The sequence below is a fragment of the Microcebus murinus genome, chromosome 4, assembly GCF_040939455.1.
Source record: "Microcebus murinus isolate Inina chromosome 4, M.murinus_Inina_mat1.0, whole genome shotgun sequence".
Taxonomy (NCBI): Eukaryota; Metazoa; Chordata; class Mammalia; order Primates; family Cheirogaleidae; genus Microcebus; species Microcebus murinus.
Window position 1 is genome coordinate 72,331,634 of NC_134107.1, and position 18,530 is coordinate 72,350,163.

The following is an 18,530-nucleotide window of genomic DNA, read 5'->3' on the forward strand; positions in this document are numbered from 1 at the left end:
AGCATGACAAGAAGCATGCTTTAGAAGCATGGTTTAAGGTATTAACAAAGTTAATGTCTTGCTGCTTTACATATGGAAAAAAATTTTCCAATTATTTCCAAGTGTAAATGACCACCAAGAAAACATTTTATTTACCTTATGCTTTTCATGCTAGAATTCAAGATAATTCAAAGAATGTTACTATGAGCACAAATTTGCCTATTATCAGACAGAGATGGATCAGTTTGCCTTATTAGTATTTTCAATACATGCCATTGGTCAACCAGAAACTATGTCAAGTGCAGCAATGGATAGATGTGAATTGCTAAACAACTGACATCTGAACAGATATCTAGCCCACACTGAACCATGTCAATTCTTTTTTTATTAGATATTTTATATACATTTTTCTAAAGTTTACACATGGATTTGCATGAGCAGTGATGAATGAAGAAAGAGAGAGAAAAGGTATTACCGGTTTGAAAGAATAATTTTAAGTGAATAATTTATATCCACATTGAAACAAAAAATATATTAATCTGGATGCATTTTCTTTTTTATTTATGCATTACAAAATTGTAAAAAGAAAAAAAAAGGCAAGCAGCTTTTACTCTTCTGTAACATCAAATTTAAGTAGCTAAATAATACATATTCCTAACAAATAGACTAAATAAATCCCAGGAAATGAATAGTATTTCAAATTAATCTTCCTCCAAAGTTTGTTGATTTGCATTGAATTCTTCCTAGGATATGAAAATAATTAACATTTCACATCATAGACAAATACAATGTCTTAATTATCTCAGAATAATTGGTGGTGAATAAAAGATAGTGAATCCATTTAAATGAGTACCAAAAATTTATAATAAATACTGAAAAAATTATCTTGTTAAAACATTTTACCTTGAAAGATGAAACAAAGAACTATGAAAATCAAACTTTTACTTGCAGCCATGATAGAGTAATTTATCCTTTTTTGAAAAACTTTAAAAAAGCAAACAAAATATTTGAAACAGGTATTTTCAGACACTGGACAAAAGGCAGCACAGAAATATGATTTCTGGAAAAGAAAAAAGAAAAGAAAAGAAAAGAAAAGAAAAGAAAAGAAAAGAAAAGAAAAGAAAAGAAAAGAAAAGAAAAGAAAAGAAAAGAAAAAAGAACCAAGCTAAGTCCATCAATTGTCTCCACTGATTGCCTGGAGTCAATGACAGGCTGCATCACAGATGGGAACTCTAGCTCACTAGTGTCTCACTCAGTTGAGGATACAAACAATGGAGTTCATGGAGGCCAAAACAGCTAGAATTTGTGGAATAGAATATAGAAGGGAAGGGAGATCCACAGAGAGAAGCTCTGTAGATCTGAAGAAGAGTATCCTCAAGTCTTTGGCTGACTGATGATCTGCTCATGTAAGAAAGAAAAATATATGAATGTAGGTAGAGAATCAATAGACCAAACAAAAACAGAAGTTTACACAGGACTGCAAATAATTTATATTCCTAGCAATTGGAATGGCAAGACCTATAATATAGGGGAGAGAATAGGTAGTATTCTTAGAAAGGTATCACCTTATTTGAAAGCGGCAGAGGAGATGTTGGGAAAATTAGCCTTAGACTGAAAGCTGCTCTGGAACTGTACTAACAAACCTTAACAGCAAACCTTGAAAAGATCAAACTGACCCCAAGTAAAATAATTGCATGCCAGAGCTAGTCTAACACTATGGAAAAGAATAAATCAAAATTGGCATCTAATATTTAAACTTAGAAATGTAAAGCATTCAATCAAAAATTACCAAAAATACAAAGAGTAAGACAATATGAACTATAATTAGGAGTGCTATTGGCTGACTTGGGTCCCTCAAATTTATATATTGAAGTCCTAATCCCCAGTACCTCAGGATGTGACTAGATTTGGAGACAGTGCCATTTCTAACAAGTTTTTAATTGACGCTGGTCCAAGGAATGCAGTTTGGGAACCAATGGCCCAAAGCATTTACTAAAGGGAGGGGGGCATAGGCAATATAAGTAACCTTAACACTTGTACCCCCATAATATGCTAAAATAAAAACAAGAAAACAACAAAAAACAAAAAAATTTTTTAAACATTTTTAAAAAATGGCACACACAAATACAGAGGTATGGCTAATATGCTAATATTGGAGAAAAAATAGAATCATAAAAAATATTCAATGAATCCAAAGGAAGGTAGAAAACAAAAGTAAAAAAACCCAAAGAACAAATGAGATAAGTAGAAAGCAACAATAAATTGCTAGATTTAAACCCAATCATATTTTATTTAACTAATATAAATGGTCTAAACACTACAACTAAAAATCTTCAATATATGTGCAACAAAAACTGATAGAACTGCAAAGACAGATAAATCCAGAATTATAGTTGATAATTTCAACACACCTCTCTCAGTAATTGATACAACAAACAGACAGCAATTCAGTTAAGTGTATTGAATACTTGAATATCACTATCAACCAACTGACTTTTATTGAATGCTCTACCCAATAATGATGGAGTATATTAACAGGATCTTTTCACACACATGTGGAAAATTCAGCAAGACAGATCACATTCTGGGCAATAAAAAGGTATCAATAAATTTTAACTAATTAAAATCTCAAGGAGTACGTTTTTTGATCAAATTCCAGTTGAACTGGAAATCAAGAACAAAAAGATACCTGGAAAATTCTTACATATTTGGAAATTAAACAACCCACTTTTTTCTTTTTTTTTAGAGAAAAAGACATACAAATTTATTTTATATGTATTCACAGGAACTTCAAGAATGAAGATTCAACTTCCCAGTGAGGTTTGGAAGCTTCTGTGCCTTTCTGGTAAAACGAGTTATGGGCGGGGGTAAAAGAAGAATTCTTAAACAACATACTTCTAAATAATCCATGGGTCAAAGAAAAAAATAACATGGAAAACTATAAATACTTTGAACTGGATAAAAATGAAAACAAAACTTACAATTTGTAAGATGTAGCTAAAGCAGTGTTTAGAGGAAAATTTGTAGTATTAAAGACTTTCATTAGGAAAATAAAGGTCTAAAATCAATGACCTAAGATCTACTTTAAAAAATTAGTAAAAGAAGAAATAATGAAATCCAAAATGAGAAGGAATAAAATAAGAAAGAAGTATGAAAATAAATTATCTTATACTTAATAAAATTTGAATTACTACTAAAATCATAGTGTGACTTTCATTAAAATAAAAAGAGATTGAGTCATTTGTTTGTTTCTTCATATAAATTCTCTGTCAACACTGCATTATGGCCATAAGATACTATTATTTTCTTGCTTGCCTTTGACTCAATCTCTTTTTATATGAAAGGCAATTATAGAGTTAGCTTTGCAAATTTTCCAGATTTTCTAAAGGCATCTCTTAAATACTTGATAGGCAAATCATTATTTTGAAAGCACCCAGGATATCACGTGGTTTTTGTTTTGCTACATTTTATTTACAATCGTTAACTAGTTTAATTCTATGATAACTTTTTGTGTGATTTGAGGAGTGCCCAATGTCACTTTCACTAACTTAATGAAATCCTAACACTTTTTTCAAGGTCTACAATTATTCTTTGCAATCCACTTGTACAAAGTTTGCATTAGATTGCTGCAATCTAACAATTATCTGGAGATTTGTCTACAAAAACTTTGATGAGATGGGTGGAGATAGATAGGCTCAGAGATAAGCAGAACATGATATTTGGGGGTTAATGCTGGGAAACAGCTCCACAAATGTTCAATATATTTGTGTATATTTTCCTATTCTATCAATACTTGCTTTTCCAGTAGATCTGAAGTGTGGGATCTCATATAATAATCAAAACTTATTCTCTCCATTTGAACTTATTGACTCTTTGTATTATAGGTCCTGAAGATCTGAGTGACTTGACCCACAGACACAAGAACAAATGTGAGAGGGACCAAACCTAGGTGTTCTTAATATGTATTGTTGTGAAAACACTACAAGCCAATAAAATAAAGATACAGTCTCAATTTCACCCAATCCCAGAGTACTAGTCTACTAAAAAGGCCACATAGATGTTCAACCTTTCTTTCTCCCTTTACATAATACATAAACTCAACAACTTAAAATATGATATACATTTTTTATAATAAACAGGAAACTAAATATTAGTTAGATATAATAAATTTCTGACAAGTTATTATATACTAAATGGTTTAAAAAGTAATATTTAGAATATCTCTTTATGTTTTGGAAGAATTAGTTATTGCTGCTTTTAGTATTTCATAGTTAACAATCTGCTGTAACATACATAGAGAACATAAGAGTTTTTTTTGCAACACCTCCCTCACTTCCCCCCAAGAGGGACATAGAAAATAAGATTGCCAATTTTTTTATTTGGGACAAGCTGAAAATGCCATGCTGCAAAGCACAATGAACTTTCAGTAAGGAGGTCTGTGTTTGGGTCTGAATTTTGAGCTTTTGATAAATCATTATATTTGTGGGTACTAGCTTCTTCATTTCGAAAATAATAGTGAGGGTAGAGTGACTTAAAAAGCTCCTTCACTCTCCATGATCATGTAATACCATTACATAATACATTTTGTTTATTTAAAAAGTGCCATGAAAGAAAGCATACACTCTTATATACCTGCGGAAAATAAATTGCTTCAACCTTTGGTTTTGGTAGAGCAGAACCTAAACATGCATATCCTTCGGGACAACAATTACACTTCAAAGATCCTAATCAACCACAATACTCTTATGTGAGAAAGTATGTACAAAGATAATTAGTACAGTACTCATTGTATATAGTAAAGAACTAGAGGTAAACTAAATATCCATAATTAGGGTAGTAATGGTCACAGTACCCATAATTCCAAATTCCAGAATACTGTGAGGTAGAAATTATCCATGATCAATATATGAGTTCATCATTAACCACTTCGGTACGCTCACCGGCCGTGAAACCTTGCCTACAGCCATAGTCCACACGATTAGTTTGTGCTGTGCATTGACAACGAATCCATTTTGTTCTTATGTGATGAGGAAAGCTTTAAAGCACTGAAAGCTTGTTTTACTTTACAGGCAGCTTTACTTGTAATGTAAATCAGAATAGGTAACATATACATATATGTTTTCATTACGTTATTTTTAAATGTTCATAATTTTATTTTGATAAGTGAAAAATTAGAAAAGTCATATCATAGCTGTTGGCTAAAGTCACTGTGTGCGTTCGTCTATGGCTATTGACTATAGTTGATGCTGGTACCGAAGTGGTTAAAAAGTAAGTTGAAGAATTATATACTATAGATTTGATTTTTGTTTGAAAATGAAGGTTTACATTTTAAATATATATGTATATATACATATGTGCATACATGTATGTATATAAAATACATGTACAGGTTTACATATACTTTTGTAAATACATACACACACACAAACTTATAAAAGCTTCTGTAAGTATATATAACAAAGAGTTACCAATCATCATTTCTGGGCCCAAGAGTGTTTAATCCAATTTAAATTTGTATTCTACATAGTATACTAAACAAATGCCTACTTGTTTAATACATAACCACTTTCTTAAAACTAAAAAGTGTTGCCCAATATACAGTATTAAAAAGTAGTTTAATGTATATGCTTCTCATCCTTATTTTTATCTCTATATGTTCTTTAAGCAATTTTTGTGCATGAGGTTAACCAAAATGCTACATCTTAAATGAAACCTTCCATTCATTTTGTGCTTTTTTTCCAGTTAATGAGACCTTAAAATGTTAATTCATTCTTTTCCTTAAGCATGCTATTTAAAATCCTTTAAAAAAACAATACATTTCAAGTGCCTGTCCCAGAGCAAATTACATGAAGTGAGTGTTATTACAAAATGTCAACAGCAGATGGTGCACATTTGCTCTTCTTAAATGACCTTTGCTGTCTCTAGAAAAAGAACTACCTACCAACACATATACAAAATTGCTCTAAAACATGAACAGTGTAACAAATGAGAATTCCTAAGAACTAGCTGAAGGAAACAACAAATCCCTACCCATTTTCCTGTAAATGATGCTTTGCTGTTTTGGGATTTGGTTTCAAAATTGAGCAAAAGAAACTATCAAGATTTTTAGCAATATACTATGAAAACCAATAAAAAAATTTCTTCTTAAAGGTCAGGAAATTCCATTAAATAGAAACATGTCTGTGGTGCATACCAAGAGCCAGGTGAGTATGACAAAATTATAGCATCTAAAATGGGTGATACTGGAGAAAGATGGGAAAGGAATTGGGTTGACATACATATTCTTTTTTCTAAAGTTCGTCTTTTACTAGCACCCTGAATACTGCAAAGGACTACTCTTTGTAAATAATGTTTCCCTCTTCACATCAAAACTACTTCATTAAGGAAAGGGAATTACACAAGTGGTTTCAAACATGGCTGTAATTTGAACCCAATGTGTAACTTTATTCCTTTTTAAATTTTGCTTTTCAGGCTCCATTCCTTAATTTCTAAAACAAAATCTTTGCAGTTAGAGTCAGGGGGCATCTTGAATCAGTGAATCTTTCAAAAAGTAATATTTATTCATGAATTCATAAACGTGGTTTTTAAATAAAATCTATTTAAGCTGGCCCATGCAATTATAATCAAATATTCTTTGATGTTTATCAAACATATTTTTAAAATTATGCAGTGATCAACTATATGCTAATAATTATAATGATAACTCAAGCCAGAAGTAAACATTAACACTGGAATCTTATGTTCACAGAAAATTTTGAAAATGAAATATATTTTTTGAAACTTGTTACATTCTCGTTGCAGAAGTATTATTAGTTTAGCAATAAAAGAATAAGTAATTCAAACACAGAAATATATCAAATTTTGATAAAATTCAGGGTTAGTGGAATAGAAATTTAAGTTCAAGGAAAAAAAGAATGACATATTAATAAAATTTTCCACTGCCAAATGAAGAGCTTGTTTGTGTATATTTGTAATCAATGAGGTTGGTATCATGTAGCTAAGATATTTATAGTCTAGTATATGTAAACTAATGAATAAAAAATAAATTAAAAGAATTATTTAATTGTAAAATGTTGACATCTGCAAAATGTTAGAAATTACATCTTTTTCAACTACTTAAACTTATGATGAAACAATTTAGATATAAACTTAAAAATGTGTGAGTGGGTATATAGTTTTTAAAATCTTTTTAGAATTCTTATACATCATTGACTGCTCTGCACTATGGTGAGTTTACAGAGGATAAAGGGGCTGGCTGATCTGTGCCTTAAAGTGAGGACTTCTCTTTTAATGGTTATTTCTTCAGATCACAGACACATAGTCCATAAAATCAATATTCTTTATAAAATTATAGATTCAAAAAAATTATGTGTGGAAATATTGGTTTAATGACTATATATTACAATGAAGACTTTTTAAAAAAGTTATTCATTCTGGTAAAAGGCACAATGATTTAATTTTTAAATGCATTCATTGTTAGAACTATCTGTGAAGTACCCTTGTTTGCCAACATGGTTTTTGAAAACCTTTTCCCATGATCACCTGATATATACTATGGGAATGAATACCATTTTTGAAATGGGTCTACACAAATTTATAAGCAAGTATGACAGCCTAGTTCATAAATACATTATAGACTAATTCTAAGCCAAATTTTAATTATTTTGCATTATAATAATCTGCCTTGCAGGTTACAATAACTATCCTTTGATAGTGATAGAGTGTTTAAGTGACTTTGTAATTTATAAACTCACTGCTAATTCATCTTTTAAAACTTCATGCAATGACCTAGAAATATTTTCATTTAATCAGTAACCACCTGTCAAGTTTCATCAAACATAGTATCCTTACCCTCTGTTACATTTTGCTATTTCATCAAATAGAAGTTTCCATCGAGGACGTCCAATATAAAGTCTTGAATTCAGTGCATGGTATTTTTCTCCAATTATCTTCTGCCAAACAAAAAGCACTATATTATTCACAGATTTAGATAAATAACTCATTTCGTTAACAGCTTTTCCACTGATTTTGTGGTTTCCTACCAAATTGCTGTGATATAAAGAATATGTATCAAATGGCAACCTAGTAAGAACAATCATTTAGACATATCATTTCCTTCCTTTTTTTCCTTTAAAATCCGTTATCCCCTTGAATGCCATTCCTACAAATGGCTGATTTTCCTAGACTTCACTTAGTTGCTTCATTTTTTGAAAAACTACAATGTAAGACAAAGAATGCATTTTGATTGCTCACTCTCAAAAAGGCTCAGTGCATGTATTTCATTGAAGTATTTTTGTACCACAAATATTTGTTGTCATATTTGGCTCATTATATGAATAAAATATTATAAATTGTCATCATAAATTTGGGAAAACAATTTTAGGTAAGACAGCCCAAGACAGCAGAGCTATTAATACAAACCTGGGCCTATCAACAAATGGCTATTACTGGGCTAGTGTCTGCAACTAAGAGAACATTAGAAGAGCAATATGGCTGAATAGAAACCTCCAGCGACTGACCCTCTGTATGAACTCCTAATTCAACAACTATCCACACAAGCAAGCACCTTCAGAAGAACCAAAAATCAGGTGAGTGATCATATTACTTAGCTTTAACATTATATCAAAGGAAGAGGCACTGAAGAGGGCAGAAAGACAATCTTGCATTGCCTACAAGACCACTTTCTCATTACCAGCAGTGCTGCACCAGCACGCCCAGTGGAGAGAGAATCTGTGTGCCCTGGGGAGGGACAGTGAAGTGATTATGGGGCTTTGAATTGAAACTCAGGGTCACCCTGGCACAGGGGAACACAGCACAGGGAAGATTTCTGCCAATGCCTAATAGAGAGAGAGAGCATTTAGACCAACACAGCCAGATGAAAATTTTCCACCCAGAAATCTGAGTTCTGGCTAGCCCCACCACCAGCTGACAAAAACTGGACTGGAGCCTGGAATAAATCTGTAAGGCAATCAAGCCACAAAGGCTTCAGGCCTTGGGTAATTCCTGTGGCTGTGCTGGCTCAGAGCCAGAGGACCTGGGATGCATATGACCCAGTGAGACACCAGCGATGGTGGCCACGCCAGTGCCTGTGTCACCACCGTCTCCTCCCACATATAGGCAGTGTGGCTCAGGGAACTTTTTCCGCTTGGGGAAAGGAAAGGGAAGAGTTCAGAGGACTTCGCTTTGCAACTTGGGTACCAACTCAGCCACAGTAAAATAAAGTCCCAAGTAGACTCCTGAAGCCATGGAGTCCAGGCCTTAGTTCCTGGATGGCATTTCTAGACCCATTCTGGCACAGAAGAAAATATGCTGCTCTTAAGGGAAAGACTCAGTCCTGACAAGATTCACAACCTGCTGATTAAACAGCCCTTGGGCTTTGAATAAACATTAGAGGTAGCCAAGAAGCAGTCACCATGGGCTTTGAGTTAGTATGGGCTGCATTCAGGTGTATCTACAATGGAGTACCCATGTCATTCCTCCGAAAACTTCAGCAGCCGAGTACAGAGAGTGAGGGAAGAGAGTGAGAGACTTTGCATGGAAATCCATGGAATTCTCCCATATCTTACCCTTCCTAGTCCACCAAGGTGGCGCCACCAGGAATCTGCAAGAATCATAGCATTACTGGGCTTGGAGCATCCCCAGTGCTAATATGGCTGCAATGACCAAAGACTTAGATTATAGCACTCAAGTCCCTTTGAATATCTAGAGCCTTCTCAAGAAGGACTAGTTCAAACTAGCCCAGACTGCCAAGATTAAAATAAAGACCTAATTCTTCAATGCCTAGACATTGACAAACATCCACAAGCATCAAGAACATCCAGGAAAACATAACCTTACCAAAAGAACTAAATAAGGGTACCAGTGACAAATCCTAGAGTGATGGAGACATGTGCCCTTTCAGAATTCAGACTAAATAGCTGTCCTGAAGAAGCTCAATGCGTTGAGACATTACAGAGAGGGGATTCAGAAGGGTAGCAGAGAAATTAAGAGAGATTGAAGTAATTTTTTTAAAAGAGCAGAAATTCTGGAACTAAAAAATTCAGATGACAAACTAAGAAATGCATGAGAGTCTCTCAACATCAGAATTGATCAAGCAGAGGAAAGAATTAGTGAGCTTGATGATAGGCTATTTAAAAATATTCAGTCAGAAGAGAAAATTTAAAAAGAATAAAAAACAATAAAGCACACTTACAAGATACAGATAATAGCCCTAAGACGGCAAATCTAAGATTATTGGCCTTAAATAGGAGGTAGAGAGACAGAGATTGGGATAGAAAGTTTATTCAAAAAATAATAATAGGGAGGGCGGAGCAAGATGGCGGACGAATAACACCACCAGACAGAGGGTCTCTGCAGAAAAGACCGATTCTAGCAGAAACTAGAGGAAAGAAGCAAGAAGACGAGCATACAGCGGACAAGGGCCGGAAGGAGGGGTACCTGAGACCCCGGGAGACTCCACGGGAGGAGGCTGCGGAGGAGAACTGGAGGCTGAGACCACCGGAGCAGCCCGGAGACCAGCGGCAAGGGTAGGTGGATCTGCTGTTTCCCCTCCCCTGCATTCAGGACTGCTGGTGGGCTCCCCAGCGGGTGGAGAGACCTGCGGACATCAGTCCAGAGACTGCTGCCGCCTGCCAACGGTGAGCCTGTAGCAGACGTGGCACCAGGTTCCCAACTTCCTCCGGGCACCTCCGTGTGCACGGAGAGCCGCGCGGCAGGCACCATATTGCCTCCTCCTCCCCTCCGCCGACCCTACCCGCGGCTGCCCAGAGAGACAATACAGCCACCAGCCGGAGGCACCTCCAGGGAACGGGACCTTCCCGTTTGGGACCCCGCCCGCCCTCCCAGGTGCTGCTGGCACCGTGTTCCCAGGAAAACGGTGCCAACTCAGAGGCTGAGAGACATAGACCCAGCTTGGGCTCCCTGTGGGTGAATTAGGACCAGAAACCCTCTCCCTGGTGGGAATACAGTTTGAACTCTGGGACCCAGAGGTCGGACCTGCAGACCAGATCCCCTGCACCGAGGGCTAGCATTGCCCGGAGCACAGAAGGATTATACGTGAACAGCCTACTGAGGGCTGTGTGCCTCCAGGGGCGGATCGGCGTCCTAGAGGTCTGTGTGCCTCCAGGGGCGGATCGGGCAGAACGGCGTCCCAGGAGGAGGCCCCTGCGCCCAACCCAGGTGGTGTTCCTGTGCAGGGAACCTCCCCGCCAGCATCACAGTCCGAGGAGGCCTGGTGGCTTGTGGTCTGGCCTGCTGGCAGAGGCTCAGGAGTAGCTGCGGAGTTGGGGAGGGTGGAAAGAAGCGAGGCCTGCTGCAGACTGTGGGTCTCAGACAGCCCCACCCCCACACCCAGACTTTCTGGCTGAGCGGGACCATTCCAGCCCCGCCCTGACAGCAGAGAACAGAACTTTGACCCCTGCTAACGGCCTGAGGGCAGGCTTACCCAACCCAGCTCCGCCCAGAATGAGAGCTGATAACAGGACTCAAAATCAACACCATAGCCTGTTCCTCCAAGCAAACGCCACCTACTGACAGGGACGGCATTTTGCACAGCCTTTCCACGGCACCCACTGACTCAATATACAGGGAGTGGTCCAATTTCACCCACAGGCACCACCTAACACCTCAGAAACTAAACAAGATGTGTGAATACCCAAACAATAACCTAAGGAAAGAAACAACAACTGATCGACATGGGAAGAAATCAGCGAAAGAACTCAGGAAATATGAAGAACCAAACGGAAAACACACCCCCAAGGAGGAGCACCAGCCCCCTAGAAACGGACACCGACCAAAATCAGGCAACCAATATGACAGAAGAGGAATTTCGTATGTGGATCATAAGAACACTCACCCAGCTGCAACAACAACTCAATAACCAACACCAAGAAAACACAAAAAACCTCCAAGAAATGGAACAAAGGTTCAACAAAGAGATTGACACAGTGAAGAAAACTTTAACCGAAGTCCTGGAGATGAAGAATCAACTCAGAGAACTACAAAATACTGTGGAAAGTCTCAAGAACAGGGTAGATCAAGCAGAAGAAAGAATCTCAGAGCTTGAAGATAACACCTTCCAATTAAATAAATCAGTCACAGAAATACAGCAGAGAAACAAGAGAAAAGACCAAAGTCTACAAGAGCTGTGGGATTATGTGAAAAAACCTAACGTGAGGGTCATAGGTTTAGCCGAAGGGGAAGAAGACAACACTCAAGGGCTGGACAAGCTTTTTGAAGATATAATAGAGGAAAATTTCCCAGGCCTTGCTCAAAATCTCGATATACAAGTTCAAGAAGCCCAGAGGACCCCTGGGAGATTCAATGCAAACAGGAAGACGTCACGTCATGCAGTCATCAGACTGACCAAAGTATCAACTAAAGAGGCCCTTCTAAGAGCTGTAAGACAAAAGAAGCAAGTGACATACAAGGGAAAGCCAATTCGAATAACATCAGACTTCTCTAATGAGACTTTACAAGCAAGGAGAGACTGGGGCCCCATTCTCACTCTTTTGAAACAAAACAATGCCCAGCCTAGAATATTATTCCCTGCAAAACTAAGCTTCATATATGAAGGAGAAATAAAAACATTCACAGACAAGCAAAGGCTCAGAGAATTCACCAAGACAAGACCAGCCCTACAAGAAGTACTTAAAACAGCGTTATGCACGGAACATCATAATAATATTCCACGGATATAAAAACAACCAAAACCCAAAGATATTAAAGGCCAGATATTACAATGGCTCAAGACAGAAATCATAGCAACAACATCGAACCCAACAGAATGATCAGTAATCTACCTTACCTATCAGTTCTCTCAATAAATGTGAATGGCTTAAACTCTCCACTCAAGAGACATAGGCTGGCTGAATGGATAAGAAAATACAGGCCAAGTATATGCTGTCTTCAGGAAACACATTTAACCTGCAAGGATGCACATAGACTAAAAATAAAAGGGTGGAGATCAATATTCCAAGCAAATAGAAGCCAAAAGAAGGCTGGTGTGGCAGTTCTAATTTCAGACGATTTAGTTTTTAAACCAACAAAAGTAGTAAAAGACAAAGAGGGTCATTATATAATGGTGAAGGGCACAGTCCAACAAGAAGAGACAACAATTTTAAATATATATGCACCCAACTTAGGTGCACCCAGATTCATAAAGCAAACCTTACTGGAGCTAAGCAAATGGATTAATAGCAACTCCATAATCGCCGGGGATTTCAACACCCCACTGACGGCACGAGACAGATCCTCCAAAAAGAAAATTAATAAAGAAATAATGGACTTAAACAAAACTCTAGAACAATTGGGTCTGACAGACATCTACAGAACATTCTACCCAAAATCCACTGAATATACGTTCTTCTCATCAGCTCACGGGACATTCTCTAAGATTGACCATATCCTAGGACACAAAGAAAATCTCAAGAAATTTAAAAAAATAGAAATCATACCATGTACCTTCTCAGATCACAGTGGAATAAAACTAGAAATCAACCCTAACAGAAACTCACATTTCTACACAAAAACGTGGAAATTAAACAACCTCCTACTAAATGATTACTTCGTAAATGAAGAAATCAAGACGGAAATAAAAAACTTCTATGAAGAAAACGACAATGGAGAGACAAGTTATCAACTCCTCTGGGACACAGCTAAAGCAGTTCTGAGAGGAAAGTTTATCTCCATAAATGCCTATAACCAAAAGGCAAGAAGATCACAAATAGACAATCTAATGAAACGACTCAAAGAGCTGGAAAAAGAAGAACAGACCAACCCCAAACCCAGCAGAAGAAGTGAAATCAACAAGATCAAATCAGAACTAAACGAAATTGAAAACAGGAAAGCTATTCAGGAGATTAATAAAACAAAAAGTTGGTTCTTTGAAAAAATAAACAAGATTGACACGCCGTTGGCTAAGCTAACGAAAAGCAGAAAAGAGAAATCTCTAATAAGCTCCATCAGGAATAAAAAAGGAGATATCACAACTGATCCCAAAGAGATACAAGAAACAATTTATGAATACTACAAAAATCTTTATGCACACAAACTGGAAAATGTGGAGGAAATGGACAAATTTCTAGAAACACACAGCCTCCCTAGGCTCAACCAGGAAGAAATAGATTCCCTGAACAGACCAATCTCAACAGCTGAAATAGAAACAGCAATTAAAAATCTCCCTAAAAAGAAAAGTCCCGGTCCAGATGGCTTCACACCTGAATTTTACCATACTTACAAAGAAGAACTAGTACCTATCTTGCAGAAACTATTCCACAACATCGAGAAGAACGGAAACCTCCCCGACACCTTTTATGAAGCGAATATTACTCTGATACCAAAACCAGGAAAGGATGCAACAAAAAAAGAAAACTACAGACCAATATCCCTAATGAATATAGATGCAAAAATTTTCAACAAAATCTTAGCTAACCGAATACAGACACTTATCAAAAAAATAATCCACCACGACCAAATGGGCTTCATCCCAGGTATGCAGGGATGGTTCAACATACGTAAATCTATAAATGCAATTCACCACATAAACAGAAGCAAAAACAAAGACCACATGATCCTTTCAATAGATGCAGAAAAAGCTTTTGACAAAATTCAACACCCTTTCATGATACGAACACTTAAGAAAATAGGCATAGAAGGGACATACCTAAAAATGATACAAGCCATATATGACAGACCCGTAGCCAACATCATACTGAATGGGGAAAGATTGAAATCATTCCCACTTAGAACTGGAACCAGACAAGGCTGCCCACTATCTCCACTTCTGTTCAACATAGTGCTGGAAGTCTTGGCTACAGCAATCAGACAAGAAAATGGAATCAAAGGTATCCAAATAGGGGCAGAAGAGATCAAACTTTCACTGTTTGCTGATGATATGATATTGTATCTAGAAAACCCCAAGGATTCAACCAAGAAACTCCTGGAACTGATCAATGAATTTAGTCAAGTCTCAGGATACAAAATCAATACACAGAAATCAGAGGCATTCATATACGCCAACAACAATCTAATTGAGAACCAAATCAAAGACTCAATTCCCTTCACAATAGCAACAAAGAAATTAAAGTACCTAGGAATATATTTAACCAAAGAGGTAAAAGACCTCTACAGGGAGAACTATGAAACACTGAGGAAGGAAATAGCAGAGGATGTAAACAGATGGAAATCCATACCATGCTCGTGGATCGGCAGACTCAATATCATCAAAATGTCTATACTACCCAAACTGATCTACAGATTCAATGCAATACCTATTAAAATCCCATCAGCATTCTTCACAGATATAGAAAAAATAATTTTACGCTTCGTATGGAACCAAAGAAGACCCCGAATATCAAGAGCAATTCTAGGCAACAAAAACAAAATGGGAGGCATTAATATGCCAGATATCAAACTATACTACAAAGCTGTAGTAATTAAAACAATATGGTATTGGCACAAAAACAGGAATATTGACCAGTGGAACAGATGTGAGAATCCTGATATAAAACCATCCTCATATAGCCATCTCATCTTTGACAAAGCAGACAAAAACATACGCTGGGGAAAAGAATCCCTCTTCAATAAATGGTGCTGGGAAAACTGGATAGCCACCTGTAGAAGGCTAAAACAGGACCCACACCTTTCACCTCTCACAAAAACCAACTCACGCTGGATAACAGACTTAAACCTAAGATATGAAACTATTAGAACTCTAGAGGAAAAAGTTGGAAACACTCTCCTAGACATCGGCCTGGGCAAAGAGTTTATGAAGAAGTCCCCAAAGGCAATCACAGCAGCAACAAAAATAAATAAATGGGACATGATCAAACTACAAAGCTTCTGCACAGCCAAAGAAATAGTCATGAAAGTAAACAGACAGCCTACAGAATGGGAGAAAATTTTTGCATCCTATGCATCCGATAAGGGACTGATAACTAGAATATACTTAGAACTCACGAAAATTAGGAAGAAAAAATCAAATAACCCCATTAAAAAGTGGGCAAAGGACTTGAACAGAAATTTTTCTAAAGAAGACAGAAGAATGGCCAACAAACATATGAAGAAATGCTCAACATCTCTAATCATCAGGGAAATGCAAATCAAAACCACAATGAGATATCACTTAACCCCAGTGAGAATGGCCTTTATCAAAAAATCTCCAAACAATAAATGCTGGCGTGGTTGCAGAGAGAGAGGAACACTCCTACACTGCTGGTGGGACTGCACACTAGTTCAACCTCTGTGGAAAGCAATATGGAGATACCTTAAAGCGATACAAGTGAATCTACCATTTGATCCAGCAATCCCATTGCTGGGCATCTACCCAAATGATCCAGTGACACTCTACAAAAAAGACACCTGCACTCGAATGTTTATAGCAGCACAATTCATAATTGCAAGGCTGTGGAAACAGCCCAAGTGCCCATCAATCAAAGAATGGATTAATAAAATGTGGTATATGTACACCATGGAGTACTATTCAGCTCTAAGAAACAATGGTGATATAGCACATCTTATATTTTCCTGGTTAGAGCTGGAACCCATACTACTAAGTGAAGTATCCCAAGAATGGAAAAACAAGCACCAGATATATTCTCCAGCAAACTGGTATTAACTGAGTAGCACCTAAGTAGACACATAGGTGCTACAGTAATAGGGTATTGGGCAGGTGGGAGGGGGGAGGGGGGCGGGTATATACATACATAGTGAGTGTGATGTGCACCATCTGGGGGATGGTCATGATGGAGACTCAGACTTTTGGGGGTAGGGGGGGAATGGGCATTTATTGAAACCTTAAAATCTGTACCCCCATAATATGCCAAAATAAAAAAAAAAAATAATAATAGAGAATTTTCCAACCCTAGAGAAAGATATCAGCATTCAGGTATAAGAAGGTCATAGAACACTAAGCAGATTTAAACTAAACCAGACTATCTCAATAATCAAGCTCCCAACAGTCATGAGTAAATAAAACATCCCAAGGGAAGCAAGAAAAAAGATAAAAATAACAAATAAAGGAGCTCCAATATGTCTGGCAGCAGACTTCTCCATGGAAAGCTTACAGGCCAAGACAGAGCGGCATGACATTTTCAAAGTGCTGATGGAAAATAACCTTAACCCTAGAGTATTATATCCTTCAAAAATATCCTTCAAACATTCAGGATAAATAAAGACTTTTCCAGGTAAACAAAATCTGAGAGATCTCATCAACATCAGATCTTTCCTACAAGAAATGCTGAGGAGCTCTTCAATATAAAAGAAAAGTACATTAATGAACAATAAGAAATCATCTGAAGGTATAGAACACACCGGTTACAATAAGTATACATATACAGAACACACTAATGCTGCAATTGCAGTATATAAATCACTTATATCTTGAGTAGGAAGACTAAAAGACAAACCTATCAAATATAATAATTACAACAACTTTTTGAGATCTAGATAGTAAAAAAAGATATTAATGGAAACAACAAAAGATTAAACTGTGGATGAGATAGAGTTAAAGTGTAGAATTTCTTTTATATATCCTTTACTTGCTTATTTGTTTGTAAGAAGAGTTAAGTTATCATATGTTTAAAATAATTGGTTATAAAATGTTTTTTGCAAGCCCATGGTAACCTCAAATAAAAAAACCTACAACAGACACACAAAAAATAAATAGCAAGAAATTGAAACACTACCAAAGAAAGGTATTTTTAACAAAGTAATACAAAAAGGAAGAGAAAAAGAAAGAGAAGATCACAAAACAACCAGAAATCAGATAACATGACAGTAGTAAGTCTTTACGTATCAATAGTAACATTGAATGTAAATGAACTAAACTCTCCAATCAAAAGACATAAAGTGCCTGAATATATTTTTTTTAAAAAAGACCTACTTAAATGTATCTATATGTTGTCTGGAAGAAGCCCACTTCATCTATAAAGATATATATAAACTGAAAATAAAGGGATTGAAAGAGATGCAAGGATGGTTCAACATATGCAAATTAATCAATGTGATATACTGTATCAACAGAACAAAGGACAAAAACCATGTCATCATTTCAATTGATGCTGAAAAAGCCTTCCATAAAATTCAACATCTCTTCATGATAAAAATTTTCAAAAAATAAATAAATAAATAAAACTAGGTGTAGAAGGAATTTACCTCAATCTGATAAAAGCCATATGTCAGACCTATAGCTAGTACTATACTGAATGGGGAAAAACTGAAAGCCTTTCCTCTCAGATCTGGAAAAAGAAAAGTATGCCCACTATTACAAATGTTATTTAACATAGTACTAGCAGTTCTGGCTAGATCAATCAAAAAAGAGAAATAAATAAAGGGCATCCAAATTGGAATGGAAGAAGTTAATTATCCTTGTTTGCAGATGATATGATCTTATACCTAGAGAAACCTAAAGACTCCACTCAAAAACTATTAGAACTGATAAACAAATTTAGTAAAGTTTCAGGACACAAAATCAACATATAAAAATCAGTAACATTTCTCTATGCCAATAGTAAACAATCCAAAAAAGAAACCAAGAAAGAAATCCCATTTAC

General features: G+C 36.4%; 1 protein-coding gene across 6 annotated transcripts in view; it reads right to left on the minus strand.

Annotated features, from left to right (window-relative positions):
• Positions 1–18,530, minus strand: part of NOX4 (NADPH oxidase 4) — a 172,348-nt gene that overhangs the window by 2,202 nt on the left and 151,616 nt on the right. For all 6 annotated transcript variants that reach the window (XM_076002414.1, XM_076002412.1, XM_076002411.1 and 3 more), the window contains one exon: positions 7,831–7,931. In XM_076002414.1, coding sequence (XP_075858529.1) covers positions 7,831–7,931 — 101 coding nt within the window. The remainder of the gene's footprint in view (positions 1–7,830; positions 7,932–18,530) is intronic.